The sequence below is a fragment of the Hemiscyllium ocellatum genome, chromosome 2 (genome assembly GCF_020745735.1).
Source record: "Hemiscyllium ocellatum isolate sHemOce1 chromosome 2, sHemOce1.pat.X.cur, whole genome shotgun sequence".
In the NCBI taxonomy this organism is placed as follows: domain Eukaryota; kingdom Metazoa; phylum Chordata; class Chondrichthyes; order Orectolobiformes; family Hemiscylliidae; genus Hemiscyllium; species Hemiscyllium ocellatum.
The window spans coordinates 90,453,633-90,477,300 of NC_083402.1; the positions used below are offsets into that span (position 1 = coordinate 90,453,633).

Genomic DNA, 23,668 nt, shown 5'->3' on the forward strand with positions numbered 1-23,668 from the left:
GCAGCGAAATTGACGTTTCGGACAAAAGCCCTTCATCAGGAATAAAGGCTGTGAGCCTGAAGCGTGGAGAGATAAGCTAGAGGAGGGTGGGGGTGGGGAGGAATTAGCATAGAGTACAATAGGTGAGTGGGGGAGGGGATGAAGGTGATAGGTCAGGGAGGAGAGAGTGGAGTGGATAGGTGGAAAAGGAGATAGGCAGGTAGGACAAGTCCAGACAAGTCACGGGGACAGTGCTGAGCTGGACGTTTGGAACTAGTGTGAGGTGGGGGAAGGGGAAATGAGGAAACTGGTGAAGTCCACATTGATGCCCTGGGGTTGAAGTGTTCCGAGGCTGAAGATGAGGCGTTCTTCCTCCAGGCGTCTGGTGGTGAGGGAGCGGTGGTGAAGGAAGCCCAGGACCTCCATGTCCTCGGCAGAGTGGGAGGGGGAGTTGAAATGTTGGGCCACGGGGCGGTGTGGTTGATTGGTGCAGGTGTCCCGGAGATGTTCCCTAAAGCACTCTGCTAGGAGATGCCCAGTCTCCCCAATGTAGAGGAGACTGCATCGGGAGCAACCGGTACAATAAATGATATTAGTGGATGTGCAGGTAAAACTTTGGATGTGGACGGCTCCTTTTAGGGCCTTGGATAGAGGTGAGGGAGGAGGTATGGGCACAGGTTTTACAGTTCCTGCCTTGGCAGGGGAAGGTGCCAGGATGGGAGGGTGGGTTGTAGGGGGGCGTGGACCTGACCAGGTAGTCATGGAGGGAACGGTCTTTGTGGAAGGCAGAAAAGGGGTGGGGAGGGAAATATATCCCTGGTGGTGGGGTCTTTTTGGAGGTGGCGGAAATGTCAGCGGATGATTTGGTTTGGGCGAAGGGTTTGTAGGGTGGAAGGGGAGCACCAGGGACGTTCTGTCCTTGTTACGGTTGGAGGGGTGGAGTCTGAGGGTGGAGGTGCGGGATGTGGATGAGATGCGTTGGAGGGCATCTTTAACCATGTGGGAAGGGAAATTGGGGTCTCTAAAGAAGGAGGCCATCTGGTGTGTTCTGTGGTGGAACTGGTCCTCCTGGGAGCAGATACGGCGGAGGCGGAGGAATTGGGAATACGAGATGGCATTTTTGCAAGAGATAGGGTGGGAAGAGGTGTAATCCAGGTAGCTGTGGGAGTCGGTGGGTTTGTAAAAATTGTCAGTGTCAGGTCGGTCATCATTAATGGAGATGGAGAAGTCCAGGAAGGGGAGGGAGGTGTCGGAGATGGTCCAGGTAAATTTAAGGTCAGAGTGGAATGTGTTGGTGAAATTGATGAATTGCCCAACCTCCTCGCGGGAGCATGAGGTGGCACCAATGCAGTCATCAATGTAGCGGAGGAAGAGGTGGGGAGTGGTGCCGGTGTAATTACGGAAGATTAGCTGTTCTACATAGCCAACAAAGAGACAGGCATAGCTGGGGACCATACGTGTGTCCATGGCTACCCCTTTGGTCTGGAGGAAGTGGGAGGATTCAAAGGAGAAATTGTTAAGGGTGAGGACCAGTTCGGCCAAACGAATGAGAGTGTTGGTGGAAGAGTACTGTTGGGGACATCAGGAAAGGAAAATACGGAGGGCTTGGAGGCCCTGGTCATGGCGGATAGAGGTGTAGAGGGATTGGATATCCATGGTGAAGATGAGGCGTTGGGGGCTGGGGAAACGGAAGTCTTGGAGGAGGTGGAGGGCGTGGGTGGTGTCTCAAACGTATGTGGGGAGTTCCTGGACTAGGGGGAATAGGACAGTGTCGAGGTAGGTAGAGATGAGTTCAGTGGGGCAGGAGCATGCTGTGACAATGGGTCGGCCAGGGTGGTCAGGTTTGTGGATCTTGGAAAGGAGGTAGAACCGGGCAGTGCAGGGTTTCCGGATTATGAGGTTGGAAGCTGTAGGTGGGAGATCTCCTGAGGTGATGAGGTTCTGTATGGTCTGGGAGATGATGGTTTGGTGATGGGGGGTGGGGTCATGGTGAAGGGGCCAGTAGGAAGAGGTGTCCTCGAGTTGGTGTTTTTTACCTTGTTTTTACCTCTAGTGAAGAAGGTGTTTGGTGTGCTTGCCTTTATTGGTTAGATCATTAAGAACAGGAGTTAGGAGGTCATGTTGTGGCTGTCCAGGACATTGGTTAACCACTTATGGAATATTGTGTACACTTCTGATCTCCCTGCAGGAGGAAGGATGTTATGAAACTTGAGAGGGTTCAGAAAAGACTTACAAGGATGTTGTCAGGTTTGGAGGGTTTGAGCTATAGGGAGAGGGAAAATAGGTTGGGGCTGTTTTCCCTGAAATATCAGAGACTGAGGGGTGACCTTATGGAAGTTCATAAAATCATGAGGGGCATGGATAGTTTAAATAGACAAGGTCTTTTCCCTGGTGTGGGGGAGTCCAGAACAAGAGGGTATAGGTTTAGGATGAGAGGGGAAAGATTTAAAAGAGACCGAAGGGGCAACTTTTTCACACAGAGGGTGGTACGTGTATGGAATGAGCTGCTAGAAGAAATGGTGGCCTCTGGTACAATTACAACTTTTAATAGGCATCTGAATTAGTGTATGGATTGGGAGGATTTAGAAGGATAGGGGCCAAGTGCTGGCAAATGAGACTATAGATTAATTGAGGATATGTGGTTGGCATGGATGCGTTAGACTGAAGGGTCTGTTTCTGTGCTGTACAACTCTATGACTCTAAATGTTGCATGTAAAAACACTTTATAATATGCAGAAGATTAATATGACTTTATATGACAAATATGCAAACAATAAAAAATATATTGTGATGTACATATTTTTTTGAATGCTGAGCTGATTAGAGCAACTGAGTGGCTGACGTGAGCAAAGCCATCACAGGTCTGTTTCCTGGGTTAGTGTTGATCATGACGAATGAGTGGGAGTATAGGAACATTACTATTGGCTTAAGTGCCTTGAATTTTCGAATTTGTCACTGCTGATTATTTGTTCAGTAGTTATTGCTGGAACTTGCAACAGTAGTAGACCTGCTGACGTTTAGGGCATTTAAATGGGCATTGGACATACATATGAATAACAATGGAATGGTGAAGGTCAGATGGGCATCAGATTCAATTTCACAGGTTGGTACAACATTGAGGACCAAACGTTACTGCGCTGTCACGTTCTATGTTTGCCCAAGAGTGACCATCTGGTGCTTCCCACGGTTGGGCATTTTTCCAACACTTGCTGTCTAGACCAAAACATATGAAGAATTGTTTCTTGGGCAAGATACCAAAATGTCTCATAATTGTGAGCTCTCTGTATTCCTCTAAAGAATGAGAAATAAATGCCTTCAGGAAAGTGATCATCAACAAGAGATAAAAAGGCAAACAAATGTCCTAGTGTTTACATTGTTCTGAGAATTTTTTCTGTACTGTTGGAGTGTTTGTATAACTTAAAAGAAATGACTGATAACTGCATAGTTATCTAATTTTGGCTTATTCAAATGAACTTAGAAATCTGGCATTTTGATTTGAAGCATAATGTAATGGGAACAGTATAGATATGGAGCAAAATGTAAAACAGCTGCAATGTTTTTGAATGACTAAGCAAGATGTGGGAGTACAAGAATCAGACCAGATTGAATTACTCGTATAAAAGCTAACAGTTGGTTTCATAATTAAGGAGAGCACAGTTAGTTTCTTCAGATAGCCTAAATATTTTTAATACTATGTCCGCTCAATTGGCTGGATGGCTGATTTGCAATGCAGAGCAATGCCAACAGTGTGGGTTAAATTCTCGCACCGACTGAGGTTACCATGAAGGATTCTCCTCCTCAATCTCTCCTCTTGCCTGAAGTGTGGTGACCCACAGGTTAAACCACCATCAATCATCTCTGTTGAATTAGACAGCAGCACTATGGTCTGGTAAGACTATGACAACTTTACCTTTAATTAAAAATGCCCATCATTTGTTATTGTGTAATAATTTGGATTTTTGTTGGGGATACAAAGAGTTAAAATGTTAATATCAGAATCAGAACCTTTACACAGAGTAATGCAGATTATTTCTCATTTGAAGCCTTGTGTAGTTGGATTCAATACTTTGTGGTAGCCATTATATGACAAGGATGTGCAACTTATTTTTAGTGGTGTGTTTTTTTTGTGTACAATGTTCTGAAATGTTCATGATTATCTTTTAATTAGCTTGAGTGGTGCATCACCTTTCTTGGGTGACACTAAACAAGAAACATTGGCCAATGTTTCAGCTGTGAATTATGAATTCGATGAAGAGTTTTTCAGGAACACCAGCGGCTTGGCAAAAGATTTTATCCGAAAGCTCCTTGTGAAAGATCCTAAGTATGCCTTTAATACACTTTATTGTACTTTAAATTGTGGATACACTCTCAACTAATAAACACTATGGGTATTAAAGATGCTAATTGTTAAGTTGTATGATGGTCCTGTGGTTAAGTTAATTACACAGTGTACAATACTGGTGGAACGTAATTGGGTTCGAAGATACCTGATTTCAGTTGGGCAAAGGTCCATGCTACATTTGGCATCAACATCTCTTGGTTTCAGAGGGAATATTAGTCAAGGTTTCTGCTTCTGATTTCAGTTTCAGAATCTAAGCATGGGTTGCATGATCAGATCAGTTGTAATGCTTCTACAATTAAATTCTGTTGGTCCAGTCTGGATATAGGCTTCCTCGCTGAGCTGGAAGGTTCATTTTCAGATGTTTTGTCACCATACTAGGTAACGTCGTTAATAAACCTCTGAATGAAGCACTGGTGGTACAGCCCTTCTTCTATTTATGTGGTTGGGTTTCCTTGGGTTGGCGATGCCATTTCCTGAGGTGACCTCATTTTGCATGGTGATGTCATTTCCTGTTCTTTTTCTCACGGGGTGGTAATGGATTAGGAGTCAATGTGCTTATTGATAGAGTTCCAGTTAGAATGCCATGCTTGTAGGAATTCTCATTTGTGTCTCTGATTGGCTTGTCTGAGGATGGACGTGTTGTCCAGTTGAAGTGGTGTCTTTCCTCATCCGTATGTAAAGATACGAGTGAGAGTCGGTCATGTGTAACCCCCAAGCGGGCTATACCACCAGTGCTTCAGTCAGAGACTCACTGATAATGTTGCCTAGTATGGTGACAAAACGTCTGAAAACGAACCTTCCAGCTCAGTGAGCAAGCCTACACCCAGAACATCAACCGGAGCAACAAATCTTCTCAAAACTTGCTGTTGTCTAGTCTATAATTCTAATATGTTTCTAATATAATTCTAACATAATACAATTTCCCTAAATCATGAGTACCTGCCAGCTTTGGGAGAAGAGGAAAAATAACTCTGGATTGGTGACTTTTTTAAACGAATCGAAATATTATAATAATCTCATTTATGTCACAAATGCAATGATTTGAAACAAGACTGATAAATTTTGTTTAGAAATTTTTTTTATTGAGTTACATTTCAAACTTAAATGTAGTAAATTGATAATATTAACTCATTGAGTTTTTTGGGGGGAACCTGTCATTTTATCAATGAATACATGATAGTTGGGCTTTTGATAAGGTCTTGCATCGCATGCTCATTAAGATGGTAAGAGCCCATAGGATTCAGGGCATTTTGGCAAGTTCAATCCAAAATTGGCTTCGTGGCAGGAAGCAGAGAGTGATGGTCAAAGGGTGCCTGTGTTCAATGGCGTACCACAAGATTCGGTGCTAGGTACCTTCTTATTTGTTGTGTGACATGACATGAATGCAAAAGTTATGATATTAAGTTTGCAAATGACATGAAAATTGGTGGTGTGCTTAGAAAGTGAGGAGGGGAACTTTAGACTACAGTATGAGGACTGAATGGTGGCAAATTGAATTTAATCCTGAAAAGTGAGAGGTAATGTATTTCAGGAGGACTAACGAGGCAAGGAAGTACATTTTGAATAATAGAGCCTGAAGAAATGTAGAGGATCAGAACTACCTTGGCGTGCATGCCCTTGAAGCCAACAGTGCACGTAGATAAGGAGATTAAGAAGGCATCTGATTACTTGCCTTTCTTAGGCAAGTCATTGAATATGAGAACAAAAACATAATGGTGGAGATGTATGTCACGTTAGTTAGAACACAGCTGGAGTACTTGTGCAGTTCTGATCACCACAGCACAGCAAGGATGTGATTGCACTAGAGCGAGTGCAAAAAAGGTTCAACAGGGTGTTATCTAACTTGGAATGTTTCAGCAGTGGAGAGAGATTAAATAGGCTGTGGTTGTTTTCCTTAGAGCAAAGAAGGCTGAGGGGAATCTGATTGAGGTGAACAGAGTTCTGAGGAGCGTAGGTAGGACAGATAAGGAGAAACTTTTCTCCTTAGTCAACCATTCAATAAGTAGAGGGCATACTTTTGAGTTAAGTAGTAGGAGTTTTATAGGGGATTTGAAGAACATTTCTTTCACACAGGGTTTGTGGAGAACCCACTGTCTCAAAGGGTGCGAAAAGCAGGAACCCTTGAGAAAATTCAGAACTATTTAGATGAGTATTTGAAATGGCATAGCATACACGATTGTGGGACACATCCTGGGAAATAGGATTGGAAGAGATGGATGTTTGATGAGTGGTGCAGTCACAATGGGCCAAAGCCCATTGTTTCTGTGCTGTAAAAACTCTGCCTTTCTGAATCTGACATCAAGGAATTAAATCCTTCAGCAAAATGAAATCTTATTGATCACTTAGTACTAACTTTCCTGATGGCATAATTATATACAGGACTGTTTCTTCCCCATGTATAAAGTACCATATTTTATGGCTATTATTTTAGTGGAAATTCTGTAATTCACTTTTTGGAGTTATAGAGTCTTAGAGATGTACAGCAAGGAAACAGACCCTTCAGTCCAACCCATCCAGATATCCCAATCCAATCTAGTCCCACCTGCCAGCACCCAGCCCATATTCCTCCAAACCCTTCCCATTAATTTATCCATCCAAATGCCTTTTAAATGTTGGAATTGTACCAGCCTCCATCACATCCTCTGGCAGCTCATTCCATACACGCACCACCCTCTGCTTGAAAAAGTTGTTCCTTAGGTCTCTTTTATATCTTTCACCTCTCACCCTAAACCTATGCCCTCTAGTTCTGGATTCGCCGACCCCAGGGAAAAGACTTTGTCTATTTACCCTATCCATGCCCCTCATAATTTTGTAAACCTCTATAAGTCACCCCTCAGCCTCCGACGCTCCAGGGAAAACAGCCCCAGCCTGTTCAGCCTCTCCCTATAGCTCACATCCTCCAACCCTGGCAACATCCTTGTAAATCTTTTCTGAACCCTTTCAAGTTTCACAACATCTTTCCGATAGGAAGGAGACCAGAATCGCATGCAATATTCAAACAGTGGCCTAACCAATGTCCTGTATAGCCGCAACATGACCTCCCAACTCCTCTACTCAATAGACTGACCAATAAAGGAAATCATACCAAACGCCGCCTTCACTGTCCTATCTACCTGCAACTCCACTTTCAAGGAGCTATGAACCGTACTCCAAGGTCTCTGTTCAGCAACACTGTCTAGGACCTTAACATTAAATGTATAAGTCCTGGTAAGATTTGCTTTCCCAAAATGCAGCACCTCTCATTTATCTGAATTAAACTCCATCTGCCATTTCTCAGCCCATTGGCCCATCTGGTCCAGATCCTGTTGTAATCTGTGGTAACCTTCTTCGCTGTCCACTACATCTCCAATTTTGGTGTCATCTGCAAACTTACTAACTGTACCTCTTATGCCCGCATCCAAATCATTTATGTAAACGACAAAAAGTAGAGGACCGTACACTGATCCTTGTGGCACTCCACTGGTCACAGGCCTCCAGTCTGAAAAACAACCCTCCACCGCTACCCTCTGTCTTCTACCTTTGAGCCAGTTCTGTATTGGAATGGCTAGTTCTCCCTGTATTCCATGAGATCTCACCTTGCTAACCAGTCTCCCATGAGGAACATTGTTGAACGCTTTACTGAAGTCCATATAGATCACATCTACCACTATGCCCTCGTCAATCCTCTTTGTTACTTCAAAAACCTCAATCAAGTTTATGAGACATGATTTCCCATGCACAAAGCTATGTTGACAATCCCTAATCAGTCCTTGCCTTTCCAAATACATGTACATCCTGTCCCTGAGGACTCCCTCCAACAACTTGCCCACCACCGAGATCAGGCTCACTGGTCTATAGTTCCCTGGCTCGTTCTTACTACCATTCTTAAAGAAAGCCAACCTCCAGTCTTCTGGCTCCTCACCTGTGACTGTTGATGATACAAATATCTCAGCAAGAGGCCCAACAATCACTTCTCTATCTTTCCACAGAGTTCTAGAGTAGACCTGATCAGGTCCTGGGGATTTATCACCTTTATGCATTTCAAGACATCCAGAACTTCCTTCTCTGTTATATGGACATTTCGCTACTATTTCTATATCTTTCATATCCTTTTCTACAGTAAATACTGATGCAAAATACTCCTTTAGTATCTCCCCCATTTTCTGCGGTTCCACACGAAGGCTGCCTTGCTGATCTTTGAGGGGCTCTCTTTTCTCCCTAGTTATCCTTTTCTCCCTAGTTATCCTTTTCTCCTTAATGTATTTGTAAAAACCCTTTGGCAAATAGAGTTAAAAAGAATCCAAAGCTACTTCATGTCCCCTTTTTGCTGTCCTGATTTCCCTCTTAAGTATACTCGTGCTGCCTTTATACTCTAAGGATTCACTCGATCTATCCCATCTATACCTGACATATGCTTCCTTCTTTTTCTTAACCAAACTCTCAATTTCTTTAGTCATCCAGCATTCCCCATACCTACCAGCCTTTCCTTTCACCCTAAAAGGAATATACTTTCTCTGGATTCTCGTTGTCTCATTTCTGAAGGCTTCCCACTTTCCAGCCATACCTTTACCTGCAAACATCTGCCCCCAATCAGCTTTTGAAAGTTCTTGCCTAATACCGTCAAAATTGGCCTTTCTCCAATTTAGAGCTTCAACTTTTAGATCTGGTCTGTCCTTTTCCATCACTATTTTAAATCTAATAGAATTATGGTCACTGGCTCCAAAGTGCTCCCCCACTGACACTTCAGTCACCTGCCCTGCCTTATTTCCCAAGATTAGGTCAAGTAGCACTGAGAGTAATCCAGATATTACAACTCTCGATGACCTCCTTTTTAAATTCCTGCCTAACTCTCTGTAATCCCCCTTCAGAATTTGACCTTTTCCCTTCCTATGTCGTTGGTCCCAATGTGGACAATGACCTCTTGCTGGCCTCTCTCCCCCTTGAGAACATTCTGCACTCTCTCAGAGACATCCTTGATCCTGGCACCAGGGAAGCATCCCACCATTCTGATTTTTCGCTGTTGACCACAGAAACGTCTCTCTGTACCTCAGACTAGAGAGTCCCCTAACACAATTGCTCTCTTGGAACCCAACGCACCCCTCATTGCATTAGAGCCAGTCTCAGTATCAGAAACTTGGCTGTTCGTGCTACATTCACCTGAGAATCCATTTTCCAAAACAGCATACTTGTTTGAAATGTGTTCATGACTTCTAACCTACCAAATGTTAATGAAGCATAAGACATTTGGATGTAGGTGCAGAAGTGATCATTGATCTGATGATCTTCAACTCCGCCTTATCCCTATAACCCTTGAATCCCTGATTAATAAAAAAATGTATATCTCAGCCCTGAAAATACTTCACAGTCCAGAGAGAAAATAAAGATCTTCCTCATTTTTATCTTAAAAGTACAGATATTTACAATGTGATTATGCCGTCTAGTCCTAGACACACTCACAAGGGGAATCAAACTGTCCCCATCTAGCCTGTCAAGCCCTCCAAGAATCTTGTAGTTACATAAGGTCTCCTCTCATTCTTCAAAACTCCAATGAATCTCGACCTCTTCTCCTAAGATAGTCCGTCCATACCTGGTATTAATGTAATGAACCTTCTCTGTACTATTTCTAATGCCAATACATCTTTCCTTAGATAAAACTATGGTCTGGATGTATGTTTGCTCGCTGACCTGGGAGGTTCATTTCCAGACGTTTCATCACCCAACTAGATAACATCTTCAGTGGGCCTCAGGCAAAGTAGTGTACAAGATTCCTGCTTTCTATTCGTGTGCTTGGGTTTATTTGGGTTGGTGATATCATTTCCTATGGTGATGTCATTTCCTGTTCTTTTTCTCAGGGGGTGGTAGATGGGGACTAATACATCAACCCAAACATATATAAATAGAAAGCAGGAATCTTGTACACTGCTTCACTTGAGGCCCACTCAAGATGTTACCTAGTAGGGTGATGAAACATTGCAAATTAACCTCCCAGCTCAGCGAGCAAGCCTACATCCAGAACCTCGACCTGCGCTACAAATCTTCTCAAAACTTGCTAATAGCTATGGTCTTGCCAGTGAATTGTACGGTTTTACCAAGATTACTCTATTCTCCATTCCTTTTGAAATAACAGCCAACTTCCATTTGCCTTCTGTATTACCTGCTGAAATTAGATACTAGCATTATGTAATTCATGCACAAGGATTCCCAAATCCCTCAGTGTGGCAGCTTTCTTCAGCCTTTGCCCTTGAAGTAATATTTAGCTCTTCTATTCTCCCTGAATCTCTCAGCCTTCTCCCACTCACTTAATTTATCCATAGCCCTCTATTGACTGTTTGTGTCATCCTCACTCCTGGTCTTCCCACCTATTTTTCTCTTATCCGCTCCAGCCCTGAACTCTGTGGCACTCCACCAATTGCAAGTTGCCATCCTAAAAATGTTCCCTTTATCCCAATTCACTAGTTAGATTAGACTAGTTAGCTAATCTTCTATTCATGCAAATATACTACCCAAAACCATGGGTCCTTATTAAGTCGCTTTACATACGTAACTTTCATACATTTTAGTTTGCTACACTTAAAACCTTTTGTTGAAGCCATTGGACACAACTTTGTTGATGTTCACAAGCTACAGCTGAAGAAACTTCAGCTGAACTGACTACCTATTTGAATTCACATCTTGAGATTGTATGATGTGAATCTTTAGAAGTGATATGTTGTATTCGTGCCAAGTTATAGAAACAGAAACAGAAATTGGTATTTTCAACCTCTCCATTCTCTTCATAAAGAAAAAAGTAAATGGTTTCAGTTGTTAAATATGGTGAGCAAAATTATATCGTGTTGTCCGTTGTCCTTTGTCCTATTTTCAGACCATTTTTATGCATTGAGGAATGATAATTGCTGCATTTGAAGTGACATCAGTAAATCAAATGAAAGGAGCATTAAGTCAGCCTGGAAAGCTGTAGATGCAGATGTTATTATTTGTAATAAGGTTTTTTTGTTTTTGATTACTGCACTGTTTTTAATATGTTTTGCTTCTGTAATATGTCTTTAATAGGAAAAGAATGACTATTCAAGATAGTTTGCAGCACCCATGGATCAAGGTATGCTTTTCTATCTTTATAACTTCATTATACAATTATAATTGAAGAAATGTGCAGACCTTTTAAGGCTCTTTTCTTGTTTAAAGAAATGTATTTGCATACTCCAGAAGAGGCCTTGTACAACCTCAGCATAATTCTTCTGGAGTACTAGTCCAGTTTGGTCACCCTGTTATAGGAAGAATATTACTAAGCTGGCAAGGTTCAGAAGAGATTTACCAGGATGTTGCCAGGAATGGAGGGGCTGAGTTATAAGGAGAGGCTGGATAAGCTGGGACTTTTTCACTGGAATGTAGAAGACTGAGAGGTGACCTTATTGAGATTTATAAAATCATGAGGGGTATAGGTAAGTTGAATGGCAGGTGTCTTTTCCTTAGGGTCGGACATTTCAAGACTATGGGACATATTTTTAAGGTGAAAGGAGAAAGATTTAAAAAGGCATCGGAGGGTATTTTACTTTTACGCAGTGATTCATGTGTGGAATGAACTTCCAGAGGAAGTGAGTGATGTGGGTACAATTACAACGTATAAAAGATACTTATATTTGGATAAGTACGTGAATAAGAAATGTTTGGAGGGATATGAGCCAAGTGCAGGCAGGTGGGACTACTTTAGTTTTGCATTATGGCCTATTTCCATGCTGTATCACTCCCATCAGGAGATGCATATCCATAGCCCAGTTTTACGAGATTAAAGGCAGGGAACTTGCCTGGATTGTGTTGGTGATTGTACCACTGTCCACCATGCCCCAGTTTTTCTATTTTGACTATGAAAAGATTATTTCAATCTCTACCCAGTCAGTATAGTGCAAGAATTACATTGCATAATTTGTGTTTATATTCAATTAATGGAAGGTTTGATGCCTTTAGTAACTTTATTTTTGTAACATTTCAGCCAAAAGACAGTCAGCAGGCTCTCAGCAGAAAAGCATCAGCTGTAAATATGGAAAAGTTTAAAAAATTTGCAGCCCGAAGGAAATGGAAGGTATGTGGAATTGTGACTGGCATTCAATATTTACTTGACAACGTTTGGCCATTTCTGTAATCAGTTCAAGGTTTGCAGGTATCAGAATTCAAAATTAATTGATAAAGGAATTTAGATCAGGTCATTATGTCCATCGTTTTGGAGTCAGAAGGGGGAAGAATAAAAAGTTGAATGAGGGAAAATATTTAAAATATGTCTTTGTGGGACAGGAGGAAATGTTTCAGAAATTGATATTTATGCTGTCAGGAAACAAACAATATTGAACATTTTTTGCATCATTTTTTGAATGAGGACTTGAATCCAGCTGAGCCTTTCCTATCCATCTTCTCACTTCTTAAAAGAATTTTCCTTGCTACAAATGAAGGGTGTGTCTGTAAGAACTTTGTGAGTCACTGTCATAATTGGTTCTTGTGGAACATTTCTTGATTCAGTCCTATGCAGACCCTCAAACACAACTCCTCTTGTTCACCTTCACCTGGCCCATCTCTGACACTTTGATTCCTTTCCTTGACCTTTCTATTTCCATTTCTGAGGACACGCTGTCTGCCAATATTCATTACAAACCTAGTGTAACCCACCATGACCTTGACTGCACTTTTTCATGCTCTTCGTGAAAAGACTCCATTCTGTTGTGGTTCTGTTAGCCGAGCTAGGAGTTTTTGTTGCAAACGTTTCGTCCCCTTTCTAGATGGCATCTTCAGTGCTTGGGAGCCTCCTGTGAAGCGCTTCTGTGCTGATTCCTCCGGCATTTATACTGGTTTGAATCTGCCGCTTCCGGTTGTCAGTTGCTGTCCGCTGCAGTGGCCGGTATATAGGGTCTAGGTCGATGTGTCTGTTGATAGAATTTGTGGATGAGTGCCATGCCTCTAGGAATTCCCTGGCTGTTCTCTGTTTGGCCTGCCCTATAATAGTGGTGTTGTCCCAATTGAATTCATGTTGTTTGTCATCTGAGTGTATGGCTACTAGGGATAGCTGGTTGTGTCGTTTCGTGACTAGTTGGTGTTCATGGATGCAGGTTGTAGCTGTCTTCCTGTTTGTCCTATGTAGTGTTTTGTGCAGTCCTTGCATGGGATTTTGTACACTACGTTGGTTTTGCTCATGCTGGGTATCGGGTCCTTCATCCTGGTGAGTTGTTGTCTGAGAGTGGCTGTTGGTTTGTGTGCTGTTATTAGTCCTAGTGGTCGCAGCAGTCTGGCTGTCAGTTCAGAAATGCTTCTGATGTATGGGAGTGTGGCCAGTCCTTTGGGTTGTGGCATGTCCTCATTTCGTTGTCTTTCCCTTAGGCATCTGTTGATGAAATTGCGCGGGTATCCGTTTTTGGTGAATACCTTGTATAGGTGTTCTTCTTCCTGTTTTTGTAGTTCTGGTGTGCTGCAGTGTGTTGTGGCCCTTTTGAATAATGTCCTGATGCAACTTCGTTCGTGTGTGTTGGGGTGGTTGCTTTCATAGTTCAGGACTTGGTCTGTGTGTGTGGCTTTTCTGTATACCTTCGTGGTGAATTCTCCGTTCGGTGTTCTTTGTACCATCACGTCTAGGAATGGGAGCTGGTTGTCCTTTTCTTCCTCTCTCGTGAATCGGATTCCTGTGAGTGTGGTGTTGATGATCCAGTGTGTGTTCTCTATTTCTCTATTTTTAATGATTACAAAGGTGTCGTCCACGTATCTGACCCAGAATTTCGGTTGTAATTGCGTTAAAACTGTTTTTTCTAACCTTTTGCATTACTGCTTCTGCTATGAGTCCGGAGATCGGTGAGCCCATAGGTGTTCCGTTGATTTGTTCATATATCTGGTTGTTGAATGTTAATGTGTTGTGAGGCACAGGTCCAGTAGTTTAAGTATGCCGTCTTTGTTAATAGGTTCAGCGTCCTGTTGTCTGTTCTGTATGTCCAGCAGGTTTGGATATTGTTTCTCAGGCTAGGATTTTGTCAATAGAAGTGAACAGTGCCGTTACATCGAATGAGACCATGGTTTCTTCCTTGTCTATATGTATATTTCTGATGATGTCCAAGAATTCCTGTGTTGACTGTATAGAGTGTCTGGATCCACTGATCAGGTGTTTCAGTTTCTGTTGTAGCTCTTTAGCCAGTTTGTGTGATGGTGTTCCTGGTAGTGATACTATGGGTCTGAGTGGGATGTCTGGTTTGTGTACTTTAGGTAGTCCATAGAATCTGGGGGTGGTGTTGCTTTCCGGTTTCATTCTTTGTAGGTCAGTCCTGGTTATCTGTCCGTTTTTTTGTAGATTCCTCAGTGTGTTGTTTATCCTATTGGTGAGATGTGGGGTGGGGTCAGACTCCCTCTTTTGGTAGGTGTTGGTGTCTGCAAGTAGTTGTTCTGCTTTTTGAATGTAATCTGATTTGTCCAGTATCACCGTCATACTGCCTTTGTCTGCTGGTAGTATGATTATGGTCTTATCGTTTCTTAGTGATTTTAGTGCTTCTTTCTCCTTGGTGTTGAGGTTGTGTGTTTGTCTTTTTCTTGTTATCATAGGTACGATACTTTGTCTCACTGTTTGTTGTGTCTCTTCTGTCAATCCATTGTTCCTGAGTGTGCATTCTAGTGCTGCTAGGAAGTCTGTTGTCTTGGCATCCCTGTGGTTGTAGTTAGGTCCCTCGGCCAGTATTGTTCTTTCCGTGTCTGTGAGCTGTCTGTGGGAGAGGTTTTTAACCCAGGTGTGTATTGTGGTGTCCTTTTCGTTGTGTGTTAGTTTGGCCATTTTTCTTTTGGTGCCGTTTTTTTGCGGTGTGTGGTCCTGTTCTGTACTATGGTGACGGCCTGTTCTATGGTCCGGGTCCATTCCTGATTGGTGGTTTTTGAAATTAATGATTTTTGGCTCGCAGTTTCTTGTCTGTATTTGCGGAGTCTGTTGTGAGCGTCTGTAATCATTACCTGGATCATCCTGAGTCCGTTCGGTCTGGCTGTGTCCCTGGCTTGTGGATTGTTGACTGGTGGTCTGTATCTGACACATGGTGGAAGGATTCGATTCGATAGAAAAAACAGTTTTAACGCAATTACAACCGAAACTCTGGGTCAGATATGTGGATGACACCTTTGTAATCATTATAAAAACAGAAATAGAGAACACACACCGGATCATCAATGCCACACTCACAGGAATCCGATTCACGAGAGAGGAAGAAAAGGACAACCAGCTCCCATTCCTAGACGTGATGGTACAAAGAACACCGAACGGAGAATTCACCATGAAGGTATACAGAAAAGCCACACACACAGACCAAGTCCTGAACTATGAAAGCAACCACCCCAACACACACGAACGAAGTTGCATCAGGACATTATTCAAAAGGGCCACAACACACTGCAGCACACCAGAACTACAAAAACAGGAAGAAGAACACCTATACAAGGTATTCACCAAAAACGGATACCCGCGCAATTTCATCAACAGATGCCTAAGGGAAAGACAACGAAATGAGGACATGCCACAACCCAAAGGACTGGCCACACTCCCATACATCAGAAACATTTCTGAACTGACAGCCAAACTGCTGCGACCACTAGGACTCATAACAGCACACAAACCAACAGCCACTCTCAGACGACAACTCACCAGGACAAAGGACCTGATACCCAGCATGAGCAAAACCAACGTAGTGTACAAAATCCCATGCAAGGACTGCACACAACACTACATAGGACAAACAGGAAGACAGCTAACAACCGGCATCCATGAACACCAACTAGTCACGAAACGACACAACCAGCTATCCCTAGTAGCCATACACTCAGATGACAAACAACATGAATTCGATTGGGACAACACCACTATTATAGGGCAGGCCAAACAGAGAACAGCCAGGGAATTCCTAGAGGCATGGCACTCATCCACAAATTCTATCAACAGACACATCGACCTAGACCCTATATACCGGCCACTGCAGCGGACAGCAACTGACAACCGGAAGCGGCAGATTCAAACCAGTATAAATGTCGGAGGAATCATTACAGAAGCGCTTCACAGGAGGCTCCCAAGCACTGAAGATGTCACCTAGAAAGGGGATGAAACATTTGCAACAAAAACTCCCAGCTCGGCGAACAGAATCACAACAATGAATACCCGAGCTACAAATCTTCTCACAAACTTTGAAGACTCCATTCTATTCTCTCGGTTTTCCAGTCACTGTCACATTTGTTCAAACTGAGCCACCTTATACACGGGTGCTTTTAGCCTGTTCTTTCTTTTCCTCAACCGAGGATCCCATCGCTTAGTGGGTAATAGGGCCGTCAGCCATATCTTAGCCATTTGCTGCACATCTGCCCTTGGTCCTTCCCATCCCTCCCAGAACAGTGATAGGGTTCTCCATGTCCTCAGTTATCATCCTATCAGCCTCCACAATCAAAGAATGATCTTTTGCTGAATCCCCTGTCTCCAGCAGGATGCTGCAAGCAAACACATCTTCTCCTCCACTACACTAACAACATTCCACAGGGATCGTTCTTTTCATGACAGTCTTTCATTTGCATGTCTCTCAGTCTGGTCTCCTATATTAGCTGTATTCAAGAGCAGACCCACAACACAGATTACCATATTCTAGAACACTTCCACACTGTCTGCCATTTCAATACATCATCTTGCTTTCATGCTAACATTTCTGTCTTGGGCCAAGTGCTCAAGCAAACTCTCAACAATTTGGAGGAAGTGCACTTTCCAATTAAACACTTCGCTATCTTCAGGACTTGATGCGAAATTCAACAACTTTGTTTACCATCACTAATCAACGTAGAACTGATGCATTTTAAAAATTTAACACCTACTCTTCATCCAACTCTCTTCTTTGCTGCCATTAGAATCCCCTTTCAGTTCCAAAGAAAGGTCATATTGGACTTGAAACGTTAACTTTATCTCTCTTTCCACAGATTCTGCCAAACCTGCTGAGTTTCTCCAGCAGTTTCTCTCTTTATTTCAGATTTCCAGCATCTGCGATATTTTACTTCATTCATAGTTTTGAAGTGTGAAAGTTATTGTGTGTTCCCTTTTGAGGTGGCATAACTATCTTCAAAAGAAGGCAAGAATACTTTTGATAGAAATATTTCACGTAACATGGGGCTTAGGAATTTGGAGTGGACCAACCTTCTATGATCCAAGTTAATTTCGAAGTCAAGCGTTCATAGTTTCAAATTAAGAACTGCCGAAGAAAATGGGATATTCAAATCCAATCTCTTTAGCAAGAAGTTAAAGAACAATTGGAGAGACAAGTAATGTAGTAAGACCAGGAACTATGATGGAGTTTACCTGAGGAAAAGTACAATCCTCGTCAACAAATAGGATTCAGTTTTAAAGTGTAGAAATACATCAAACTACTCTTGAGGCACAATTATCTACTTTAATAGTGAACTACCACAGCTAGAAAATTGATATAATGTTTCATAAGTGGTGGTGGTGAGTATTATAGCCATCACTGAGGAGAAGGTTCTAGGGAAACTGAAAGGTTTAAATCACCCAGACAAAATGGACTACAGCCCAGGGTTCTGAAGGGAATAGCTAAAGCAGACTGTAGAATCATTGGTGGTGATCTTTCAGGAATCACTAGAGTCAGAGAAGGTCGCACAAGACTGGAAATGGCTAATGTAGTGCCCCTGTTTAAGAAAGGAGAGAGGCTGAAGACAGGAAATTTATAAGCTTAGCCTGACCTCAGTCCTTGTTAAGATTTTGGGGCTCGTTGTTAAGGATGAAATTGGGGAATACTTGGAAATGTGTGGTAAAATAGGGGTTAGTCTGCACGGCTTTTTGAGGAGGCAATGAGGAAGTTAGTAAGAGAGCGAGTGGATTTAGAATTCCAGAAAGCTTTTGATAAGTTTTATTTAGATTAGATTCCCTACAGTGTGGAAACAGGCCTTTCGACCCAACTAGTCCACACCGACCCTCCGAAGAGTAACCCGCCCAGACCCATTCGCCATATTTACCCCTGACTAATGCACCTAACCCTATGGGTAATTTTGCACGGCCAGTTCACCTAACCTGCACGTCTTTGGACTGTGGGAGGAAACCCACGCAGATACAGGGAGAATGTGCAAACTCTGCACAGACAGTCGTCAAGGCTGGAATTGAACCTGGGTCCCTGGCGCTGTGAGGCAGCAGTGCTAACCACTGAGCCACCGTGCTGCATAGGAGCTTGCTAAATAAGATAAAAGTCCATGGTGTTAGGGGCAATGAACTCGCATGAATAGAGGATTGGATGACTAGTACAGGACAGAGTGTCTTTTTCAGGATAGCAGCTGGCGACCAGTGGAGTTCTGCAGGCATCCATGTTGCAACAACAAATTTTCACTTTTTGCATTAACAATCTAGATGATGGAATTGAGAACATTGTTGCTAAGTTTGCAGATGACACAAAGATAAGTTGAGGGACAGGTGTTGAGGAAGCGGGAAGGCTGCAGAAGGATTTGGGGCAGGCTAGGAGAATGGGCAAAGAAGTGGCAGATGGAATGCAATGTGGGAAAGTGTGAGATTATGCACTTTGGCAGGAATAATAGAGGTGTAGACCATTTTTTAAAAGGGGAGAGGCTTTGGAAATCTGAAGCACAAAGAGATTTAGGACTCCTTGTTCACGATTCTCTTAAGGTTGACATACAAATTCTTTTGACTGTTTCATAGAAAAATTCAGTGATGGCATCAATCTGAAAGGGCTAGAATACAAGTATAGGAATGTAATACCGGGGCTGTATAAGGCTCTGGTCAGACTGCATTTGGAACATTGAGAGCAGTTTTGGACCCCATATCTAAAGGGGGATGTGCTGGCCTTGGAGGGTGTCCAGAGGAGGTTTACAAGAATGATCCTGGGGATGAAGCAGTTGAGGACTCTGGGTTTGTACTCGATGGAGTTTAGAAGGGCGAGGGAGAGTCTCATTGAAACTTGCAGATTACTAAAAGGCCTAGATAGTAGATGTAAGGAAGGTGTTTCCACTAATCAAGGAGACTAGGATCTGAGGGCACAGCCTCAAAGTGAAAGGATGACCCTTTAGAACTGAGAGGAGGACGAATTGTTTCAGCCAGAGGATGGTGACTCTGGAACTCGGGCCAAGTCATTGAGTATCTTTAAGACAGAGATAGATAAGTTTTTGATTAGTAAAGAAGATCTAAGGTTATGGGGCGAAGGCAGGAGAATGGGTTTGAGAAACGTATCAGTCATGATCAAATGGTAGAGCAGACTTGATAACTGAATAGTCTAATTCTGCTCCCATGTCTCATAGCCCTTCATTGAGGAAACCATTTTATTTTTGGAGAATAAAGATCTTTAAGCACTTACTCAATTAAGAATAATGATCAGTTATCTAATGTTGTTGAAATATTACCTTGGAAGAAATCCCAGATGGCTTTATTGCAACCTACCAAATGATCATTGAGTTTCTGATTGTATTTATTAATGTTATGCATAAACACACACCGGGGCTGTACTTACTTGGGTATTAGTATGAGTTGTTAGTGTCAAAGCTGCAACTGCACATACAGGGTTTTCTTCCTTTGGGTCAATCTGAGCAAATCAAAAATGAAAGTCTCCGACATGGGATGATGTCATTAATTCGTGGTATTTGTTCATGGAATGTGTGTATAAGACTAGGCCAGCATTTTATGCCACCCCTAAATGCACTTGTGTTGAGCTGCCTCTGGAACTACTACTGTCCTTAGTGTGTCAGGGAACCCACAGTAGTGGTCAGAAGGGAGTTTCAGGATATTGGCCCCGTGACAGTGAAGGGACGGTGATATAATTTCATGTTACGATGGCTTGGAGGGGAATGTGTAGTGTAATGTGTTTCCATGTACCACTTGCCATTTGCTTTCTTGGGGGAAGATGTCACAGGTGTGAAAGGTACTGCCAACAGTTTTAATGAGTTATTGTCGTGCATCTTGTCGATGGGAAAAATATGGCATTAATGAAGCAGCTGCTTTGTCCTGGATGGTATCAAGCTGAGTGTTGTTGGAGATGCAACAATTGTATCAATTATTAGTGTTGGAAATCTAATTGAGAGAACATCATCGCGGAGTAGCGTAAACATCAGATAATAAAACCAAAGTACCTTTCATTTAATCAGTTACTTCTACCCACAACAAAAAATGTTCTCCTATCCCGGAATGTTAGTGTTTATACATATAGGAAAATATTTGTCATTTTAAGAGATACAGGTAACCTTGAATAATGAAATTATACAGCTTTCATGCTCTTTATAGTTTGGATTGACTTAAGTTTGCTGATAGAAATTAAAAACTGACAAATGAATGTAATACTGCCTGAAACATTCAGTCTAATTTATTATTGATTCTGTGTCATTTCTAGGTGATTGCAAGCCATTAAGTGTTTTGAGAATTGGATGTTTATGTTTAAATGTAACTTATTTTGTTAAAATATATTTTCTTTAGCAATCTGTGCGGTTAATATCATTGTGCCAACGGCTATCAAGATCATTTCTTTCTCGAAGCAATATAAGCATTGCTAGGAGTGAAGACACTTTGGTAAGTATCTGAACAACATTCCATTTGGCAGCTGAAGATCTGTTTTCTTTCTTAAGAATAAGAAATTGGAGGCATTAAGTGTGTTGTTCATATAAATACATGCTGGCTACAAACATCCCTTCAGGAAATCTAATTGTGTAGCATCCACTACTTCCCCTTTATCTATCCTGCTTGTTACCTTGTCAAGGAATATTTGGGACATAGTTACCCTTTGTTTTTTCTGTGGTATTGATTCCATTCAGCAGGCTGTTTTCAGTGATGACATTGTGTATGTGCACTTTGCTGAGGATAATCTGCAGTTAGAAGAGTGAAAGAAGCCTGTCTGCTATAGCACTTCCTAAAATCCTCTTCTTTGATAGCATTGGTTATGTTGTCTAGTGATGCTTTCAATAATTACCTTGGGATTTTGCATTAGATACACGTTGATGTTCTTAGACAAGTTGATTTGGCCAACTATTGCTCTGGCTGATGCCAACACAGAGCAGGATTGAATGGAAGATCTTCTTTTTCTGTAAGGTATACTGCTCACTATAATTGCTGGCTGATCAATCTATGGAGCTGTTGAATTTTGCATAACTCCAAAGAGCTAAAATTGGAAAGAATCTGTCATCATTATTTAAATTCACTGATTTAAAAAATAAAAGCTGGATTTCCTGAGTAATTAGAATAATTGGAAGAGGATGTTATCAAGGTGTAAATTATGCTGTTTTTGAAAATAGCAGAAATAGTCTTTCCTCCTTCCATCCATATGTTCTGTAGTCTTTGACCAGCAAATGGTTGGTTGCTTTCCAAGAGTGACTAGTTTTATTTTTCTTATAAGGATGAAGAAGATTCTTTTGTGATGAAAGCAATTATTCATGCCATCAATGATGATAATGTTCCCGGACTACAGCACCTTCTTGGATCTCTTGCCAATTATGATATTAACCAGCCCAACAAGGTAATTTTTGTACATTGTTTGGTTTGTTTTCTTAATGGCTTGAGAATGATTTTCTTCCTACATCTCAGAATAACAGGTACCGACTATGATCATTGTCAAGTAATCCGCTGATTTTAATAACAGGAAGAATATCTAAGATGGTAATCTAATTGGCTAAATTCAGCATGTTACAGTAGATGCTACATAAATTATTTCATCTTTTGTACTATCATTGCAAATATTTATGATTCCTGTAGTGGTTATTGTAGGTCGTTTCATGTTATCAAGTAATCAAATTATGCAAAATGCTATAGCTTGTTTGATAAATTAACATAAAGCACAAGGAAAATTTTACATGAATGACCGCGGAAACTGTTCACTGTTAAATTTTTAGTGTTAAGCCAGTAAGCAGGTAGTCCTCCTTTTAAACAAATAATCCCCATAACATTTTTATATTCAATTCAATTTAACATAATTATTATTAAAATTAGTCTATTTTACTCCTCCCCACAAATTTCATCACAAGGAAGCATTTGGATTTCTGAGGGCAATAATTGCTTGTAAGAATGCAAGAGCATTATTGTTTCATTAAAACAAAACTGTGATTCTAACTTGAGTCCATTTGCCAGTTAATGTGTATGCATGTCAGAACACAATGCAGGGCAATATGAAACAGCTGTTCGTAATTATGAGGAAACTTTTCCATGTCTGATCTTTAAAATTAGCATTAATACACCCTATGGGGATCGCATTCAAAAGTACAAGTGTTCATAATCAAGGACCCAGTATAATGTTTACAGTTCTCCAGGTCTCTGGTACCATCCCTGTATTTAAAGTGAGTTAGAAGATGATCCTTGCCTTTTCAGTTTCCACTTTTGCTTCCCTCAATATTCCCAGTTGCATCTTATCCATTTCTGGTGATTTGTTTAACTACAGCTGGTCTCTGTAATGCCCCCTTGTCAAATTTTAGCTGGTCCAATGTCTTTAATCCCTTCTCTTTCACAGTTTCTTAGTAAATCATGGTTAAAGACAGTTGAGCATTGCTCATTTATTACCTAGGTTGTGCCTTGTGCCTCCACAGGTCAATCCACATTTAGGTCTCTCTTAGTCCCATTCCTCATCTTATCACCCTTTTATTATTTATACGGATATAGAGAATTTTTGCCCTTTTCATGTCAGCTGTCAGTCATACTTGTTCCCTGCTGTTTTTATTTGTTTCACACTTCTGTATTTGAGTTGGTTCTGAATTGTATTATCCACCTGACAACTGTCATGTGCCCCCTTTTTCTGTTTAATTATTCATTCCAATTCATTTGCTGTCCAGGGAGATCTAAGTTAGTTTGCTGGACCAGATCTGTTCTTGTCATCTTGAAGTTGGCCCTACCCAATCCTTGGATGCTGCCTGACCTACTGCGCTTTTCCAGCAAACACATTTTTAGCCTATCCAATCTATATTTACTCTAGACTGTTTTGTGCTGTTTCCTGTATCGCCACCCTATTTCTTGTATTGTGCTAACTGTCTCTTAAAAATATATCTACCAATATTTGGTCCACTTGACCACCTCATTCCTGAGAACCAAATCTAGCAAAGCTCCCATCTCTCCAGGTGGAGACCTCCTGATGTAGAACATTTTCCTGAGCATACTTCATAAACCCCTACTCTACTTTAACATAACTAAAGTTCTGGATTATGAGTATTCTAATTCTTGGACCTCTCTGCAGTTACTTTGCAAGTTTGTTCATTTGTGTTTCTTCTATTTGTTGATGGTATATAGAATAGACCCAGGTACCCAGCAACGGCATCTTTTTTGTCTATTGGCTCTGATCAGATTCTGCCCTTGACATCTCTCCATCCCCAAGGATACCCCTCTCTCCTCAGTACTTGTGTGTTTTTCTTAGTATTGCT

At 41.7% G+C, this 23,668-nt stretch overlaps 1 protein-coding gene across 6 annotated transcripts in view; it reads left to right on the plus strand.

The window, feature by feature from the left end:
• dapk1 (death-associated protein kinase 1) overlaps window positions 1-23,668 on the plus strand; it is a 253,471-nt gene that overhangs the window by 126,447 nt on the left and 103,356 nt on the right. For all 6 annotated transcript variants that reach the window (XM_060838328.1, XM_060838343.1, XM_060838320.1 and 3 more), the window contains 5 exons: window positions 4,148-4,300; window positions 11,351-11,396; window positions 12,288-12,377; window positions 20,751-20,843; window positions 21,664-21,783. In XM_060838328.1, the coding sequence (XP_060694311.1) occupies window positions 4,148-4,300; window positions 11,351-11,396; window positions 12,288-12,377; window positions 20,751-20,843; window positions 21,664-21,783 (502 nt within the window). The remainder of the gene's footprint in view (window positions 1-4,147; window positions 4,301-11,350; window positions 11,397-12,287; window positions 12,378-20,750; window positions 20,844-21,663; window positions 21,784-23,668) is intronic.